Below are 6,463 nucleotides of genomic sequence, written 5' to 3' on the forward strand. Positions count from 1 at the left end.
CAGCTCTCGAACAAGGGCTTGCTAACCTCCTAAGTGCTTGAGCCACCATGCTCAAAGTCAAGTTAATGCATATAATTATAATCAGAATGTTGCAAATACGTATTTTAGGGAAGCATTATTCTCTGTATATGACCTAACAATGTGGTGGATTTATTTATTTTTTTGCAATGGGGATTCAACAAATTTGAAATATTTTTTGTTCAACAGTAAACTAAGATTATTGAAAATTCTGATACTGATGTTAAGAACATTACTCCTTGTTTAGATAAAATGGAGATCACTAATTCCTTATTTTATTCAGTCTTTAAAATTTGTATATCAAACTGAGGCTCAAGTTGCATTGCTTCCTTTCTTCCTTTTTTCTTTTGCTATTTTTCCCCCCTGTCTCTCTACCACTCCAGGATCCTTGGAGTTGTTCTTATTATCAAAAATAAATTGATGGTATTTGATCCTGGATGGATCAAAGACAAAGATTGTGAAAGATTTATGGGAGAATAGAAGCTACTTGTGGACTTTCTGTGAGTTAACTACAACAATAGATTGTTGACAAAAGGCTTTGAGGATTAGTTTTGTGGTTAGGACTACCTGTTAACTGGTGTTTCTTTATATAGTGTATGGATGATAGGTCAAATTGGTTGATTGATAATAGATTTCTATAATTGTGATACTTTTTAATGTCATATAGCAATTTTGCAAATATAGATGTAGAGGTTTATAGATTGTGGACCTGTTTTGCAAAGGGGGGGGAATTGTTGCTGAAATATATTTATCAGTGTTCAACTGGGGGGGGGCACATTTTGTGTGTATGCTTGACATTTTGTTTTATACACTTTTTTCTTCCTTTGGAAATAAATAAAAAAATCATGCCAAAAAAAATAATACTGTTTTGAGTCATATTTCTGGCTTCTATGCTGTCAGCTATCCCAGTCAGGGTTGAATCGCCTTAAAATATGATCAACATTTTTCTTTCACTTCATCCAAGTCATTAATTAACATATTGAAGAATATTTAGCTGAAGACTGAACATGAACATATATCATTTAGTGCTTCGCACCGATTTGATGAGAAGCTATTGAAGTCTGAGCCAGCCGTAGATCTACTGAATCCTGAATACATTTGTTCATCCTGTCCGTTCTTCAGTAGCTTGCCAATCAGGATACAATGAAATACTTAGAAATGCTTTTCTGAAATCAAATTACTATATATGATGACCCTCAGCATTCCCACAAGGGTTAAACATCAAGTATTGGTATGGCAAGAATCATTCTTGAGAAATTCATGTTCTTTTATTTAATTGGAGAAAAGAATGTAAGGAGAGCAAGGATAGATTACACAGAGGAGGTGTGGCTTGCCATCTTCCCTGTTCATTTTCCAGCCTGCAACTGAAAGAATGAATTAGGTTCATTGGGTCTGACTCAGCTCCCCATCCCTGCACAAAATAATGGATAGAGTTAGACAACCTAGCTGTTTTAAAGACATTGACTATATATTCAACCAACATTAATAATGGAAAAATCTTGGGCCCAGCAACTAACCTATCCCTAGATATGGTCTGAAGCTGTAACACAGTGGTTCTCAACCTGTGGGTCGGGACCCCATTTGGGGTCGATTGACCATTTCATGGGGGTCGCCAAGCAAGGCTGTCCGCCATTTTTTTGTCCGCCATTTTTTCTCCCTTTTCCAGCGGGTGCCTTACCTCCCTTGGGCTGGGCCAGCTGGTGGTCGGCCTGCTCCGTCTCTGCCACTTGCCAGCTACACCTCGGCCGGCGCAGGTGGCAGAACCACGCATGCGCGGCGCTCCCGGGCAGGGAAAGTCCTCGACTTACGACCAGTTGGGTAGTCCTCGACTTACGGCCGGTTTAGTCCTCGACTTATGACCAGTTTAGTCCTCGACTTACGACCGGTTGGGGTTGCGGCATTAAAAAGGTTGAGAACCACTGCTGTAACCCATAATTGATAAAAATTATATCCCCTTCCCCTTGCTTCCTTCCTTCCTTCCCTCCTTCCTTCCTCTCCCTCCTTCCTTCCCTATTTTTATTCAAATAAAGTTAACTTGCAAATGTAGATACATTTTAGGCACATTAGTTTTCATATATCCTCCTTCAAATACCATTCTACCTGATACTGTATATTTTTTATTGTTATGGGGGAATTTGCCTACATTATTTTCACAGAGGAAGGCATTTTTGTGTGCCCTTTCCTTTGATATCTATTTGTCCATGTTATTGGACTGTAGAAATATTACACTGAAAAACTGGGAAGGATGAAGATGAGAGAGATAATTGGATTGTGGTTTACAGATTGGTTGGAAAGGGCAAAAGGAAATATGTATTAAAATGTGTAGGAGAAGGTGGGTGGGGCCAGCACAAAAAGATGGCATGGGATGAGAAAAATAACGTATAATTTGATTACATTGAAAATTAATTTATGTGAATACAGTTACTATGATTATTACTGATGTTTAATATGTGTGATAGATAGATAGATAGATAGATAGATAGATAGATAGATAGATAGATAGATAGATAGATAGATAGATAGATAGATAGATAGATAGATAGATAGATAGATAGATAGATAGATAGATAGATAGATAGATAGATAGATAGATAGATAGATAGATAGATAGATAGATAGATAGATAGATAGATAATTTGGCCAGATTCAAAATTACAATAGGAACAGATCATTCAATATTGCAGGGTCTACAAAAGTTTTGTTGTTGAGTAGTGTTGGTTGATAGTCTGAAGTTCCATTTTCCCAGCCATCAAAGAACAATCAAGGGTATGACCAGAGGGATTTTTTCCTGGAAAACTATTCAAGATTCTAGAATGTATAATGGAAAGATTCTAAAATGTATAATGCAAAAAAAATCCATGCTGTTTTATGATCATTGTCGAAACCTCTGGCAAAAAGAAGTACTTTCACAAACTTATTGGTACTGGGAACATAAGGAAATATGTGGAAGTCGAAGACAATTCAGGAACTACTGTATTCTGGATCCCAGATGCACGAAGATTTAAAATAATTTTGAACAGAACAAGGAGAGAAATTGGCAATGAGCACAGGCCAATTAGTCAATGCAACAGATTTCTTCTTGACTTGAAGCCCTACAGGTAAGTTAGACCACAGTGCCCATCTTCTTTTGCCAGCACCCTCTAATGAAAATAAGACATCCTCATTTATGAAATTTGCCCTGAATTTTTATTTTGAGGAATGTCATTTATATATGGGCTATTTCACAATTCTCCAAAATTAAGGTGTGTCGCTCCTCGGCCAGCTACTCAATTGGCTATTCCTCAAAGCCTTCGTGAGAATAAATGCTTCCTTTCAACCCTGCCCATGTCAAAAGCTGCTTGAAAGAGTTGCAGATCTGAGTTAGAAAGTGTTCTTTGGCTCTTTGCCATTGGAACATTTCTCACCTCCTCCTGCTGACTTTTGAAATTTATCAAGATGAGCAAGTATCTCCTCCTCGGTTTTTCTGTTCTGGTCTTCTGCACAGTTGGTAAGTGCCAAGTTTTCAAAAAAAAAAAAAAGAAGAAGAAGAAGAAAAAGTGAAAGAGAAATATTATGCTAGACTAGAGACATTTGCCTAGAGAAAGGGACTCAACAGTCTGTAATCCACCAGCTGTTCTGGGCTACAAGAGCCGGATGATCTGATCTTCTAGAAATTGCAATCCAAAACAGCTGGAAGCAATCAGATGGCTTATTCCTGGATTAAGTATTTCAGCATTGGGGAAAAATAGTTTCTAATGCTTTACTTTATCTGTATTTTATCTGCCCCACCTGAATCTATCTGACAAGAGTTTCAGGCTGTGATGGTCTCAGTTTTGCAAAACTGGTCCATATTCTTTCTGCACTGCAATCTGCAAAACACTGTGCTCTCTGTAGGGTTCCTGTGCACCAATTTTGTTAGATAAATCCAATAAAAAATATAGCCTATTTGGATAGGAAGGTAATAGCATGGGGTAAATTAATGTAGTTACCACTGGTGGGATTCCAAAATATTTTAGATTGAATCAGACCATTTGTGGAAAGGAAGAAAATCTGATGTGATGTTTCAGTGGTAAACATAGAAAGTCCCCTGGGCTAAATTCAATTTTTGATGGTCTAGATATGTCTTTCTTGGTAAGAATGTAAAGGATTTGCCCTTGCCTCTTGGAAGTTTTTCCCCATTCAAACTAGTATATAGCCTGGGGTTTTCCTAAGTTCCCATCCAAGAACTAAATACTGTACAATCAATCCTGCTTGAGCACCTATATTTTTGTTTCATTTAATTTTTAGTTTTGGCGTTAGATGCCTTATATACAAATGAAGGAGCCATATAATATTCCTTTTTTAAATCTAGAAATAATATGCGGTTTATGCATGTGGATTAGTTTATGCACATTATTCAGGAAAGCAAAATCTGGTTATGCCATCAGACTGTTGAGTGAGAGAAGAATTGTTTATGGGTTTATGATTATATGGGGTTTTATGGATCCTTGGCATAAGAATATTTTGCTAATGTTGTGTACCATTTGTGGATTGTCTTGTTTGTTCTTATTCTGGTTTTAGTTATTTGAATCCTGTTAATTCATAGTAGAATTATAAGATACTCAAAGTTGGTAAATGATTGGAGCAGCATATAAGCCTAGTAGAATGAATGAATGAATGAGTGAATGATGAATGATTGAATGAGTGAATGAATTGCAGAAAAATTGAGCTTTATGTTGCAGTGCAGGCTTACTGAGAAGTAAATCTCACCATATACAGTTACAGCTTTAGTTTATTATTAGTTTGCATAAACAAACCTCAATAAAATAACCAAAACAAGGAATTAATTCCAGGTCCCTTAGACAAACATACTAATCCTATAGATAGATTGACGTTACAAAACTTCATGCAATGAAAGAACTTGTTTATTTCAAATCACCATCATCAAACAGTTAAAAATAGTGAGGGGCACCTCGCCTTTTTGGAGTTGGGTGGCAAACAAATGAAAAAAAATATATTATTATACACATTAGCCTAAACTTAATTAAGTAAATAGAGCTTATATACTTGCCCCATGCATTTCATTATGTTTTTAACTTCATTTTAAAAAACACAATTTTGACAGCAATTTTTAGACAGATTTTAAGAACTATTCCCAAGTCTTTTGGTATCCATATTCAACTGTCCATTGCTTTGTTCAGATATCCAGCTGAAAAATAATAGAATAGAATAGAATAGAATAGAATAGAATAGAATAGAATAGAAGCTGGAAGGGAGCTTGGAGATCTTCTAGTCAAGCCCCCTGCTTAAGCAGGAGAACCTATACCATTTCAGATAAGTGACTGTCTAATCCTTCTTAAAAATGTCCAGTGATGGAGCGCCCACGATTTCTGAAGGCAAGCTGTTCCACTAGTTAAATGTCCTCACTGTTAGGAAGTTTCTCCTTAATTCCAGGTTGCTTCTCTCTTTGATCACTTTCCAACCATTGTTTCTTGTCCTGCCCTTTGGTGCTTTGGAGACTAATTTGACCCCCTCTTCTTTGTGGCAGCCCCTCAAATACTGGAATACTGCTATAAGCGAACAGAGTATCTCAAGCGGCTATGTAGAAAAAAGAAATTCAAGAGAGAGTGTTGCCATTCGATCTACACTTGCAAAAATTTCAGAATACTAGTGGGGTGTAGAAATCCCTCCTGTTGCATTTGGCTATGTTGGTCATTGGTTGCTCTTTTCACTTTAATATATCCACTAAGAGTATTAAAGAAACTTGGCCAAAATTTCATTGGGAACATATTTAATTATTGGCTTACTTCTTCACTTTATTTCTTTACTTTAGGTATTATTTTTGTATGCTACTCCTTGGAAAGACTGGCTAACAATCTGTTGGTTGCAATGTAGCAAGAAGCAATAAATGAAGTTTGCTACTGGCTTTCATTCTCCTTTTTCAAAACTACCATGGATCCATGAATAGATGAAAACTAAGTCCAATGTCTTATGTACTTATTCTTGGGGGGGGGAGGAAAAATGATCTTGTGATTTATAGATTTGATTATTGGAAAGTGTAAATAATGGAAAGAAGGAAATGATTATGTAAACTTAAAGAGAGAAGGTAAAATATGCATTACAACTTATGACCAGTCATTTGGCAACTTTTCATAGTTATGATGAGGCTACTTATGACCTGGATTCAAAGTTTTTATGGTCACACTGCTCTGCAGTCACATGGTCAAACTTTGGGCACATAGCAGTATGGCTGGATTTATCACCCTTCACAGCTCCTCTGGCCATGTGATAATAATAATAATAATAATAATAATAATAATAATAATAATAATAATAATAATAATAATAATAATAATAATAATAATAATAATAATAATAATAATAATAATAATAAGAATAAGAAGAAGAAGAAGAAGAAGAAGAAGAAGAAGAAGAAGAAGAAGAAGAAGAAGAAGAAGAAGAAGAAGAAGAAGAAGAAGAAGAAGAA

The 6,463-nt window shown here is 36.0% G+C and overlaps 1 protein-coding gene across 1 annotated transcript in view; it reads left to right on the forward strand.

Moving 5' to 3' along the window:
- Positions 1-2,679: 2,679 nt before the first annotated feature.
- The window catches only part of LOC114922996 (lymphocyte antigen 6 complex locus protein G6c-like), a 12,629-nt gene continuing 8,845 nt past the window's right edge, over positions 2,680-6,463 (forward strand). The window contains exon 1 of the mRNA XM_029285359.1: positions 2,680-3,505. Within this exon, the coding sequence (XP_029141192.1) occupies positions 3,454-3,505 (52 nt within the window). The 5' untranslated portion in view covers positions 2,680-3,453. The remainder of the gene's footprint in view (positions 3,506-6,463) is intronic.

The sequence above is a fragment of the Protobothrops mucrosquamatus genome, unplaced genomic scaffold (assembly GCF_001527695.2).
Source record: "Protobothrops mucrosquamatus isolate PMUCROS unplaced genomic scaffold, P.Mucros_1.0 scaffold1566, whole genome shotgun sequence".
Taxonomy (NCBI): domain Eukaryota; kingdom Metazoa; phylum Chordata; class Lepidosauria; order Squamata; family Viperidae; genus Protobothrops; species Protobothrops mucrosquamatus.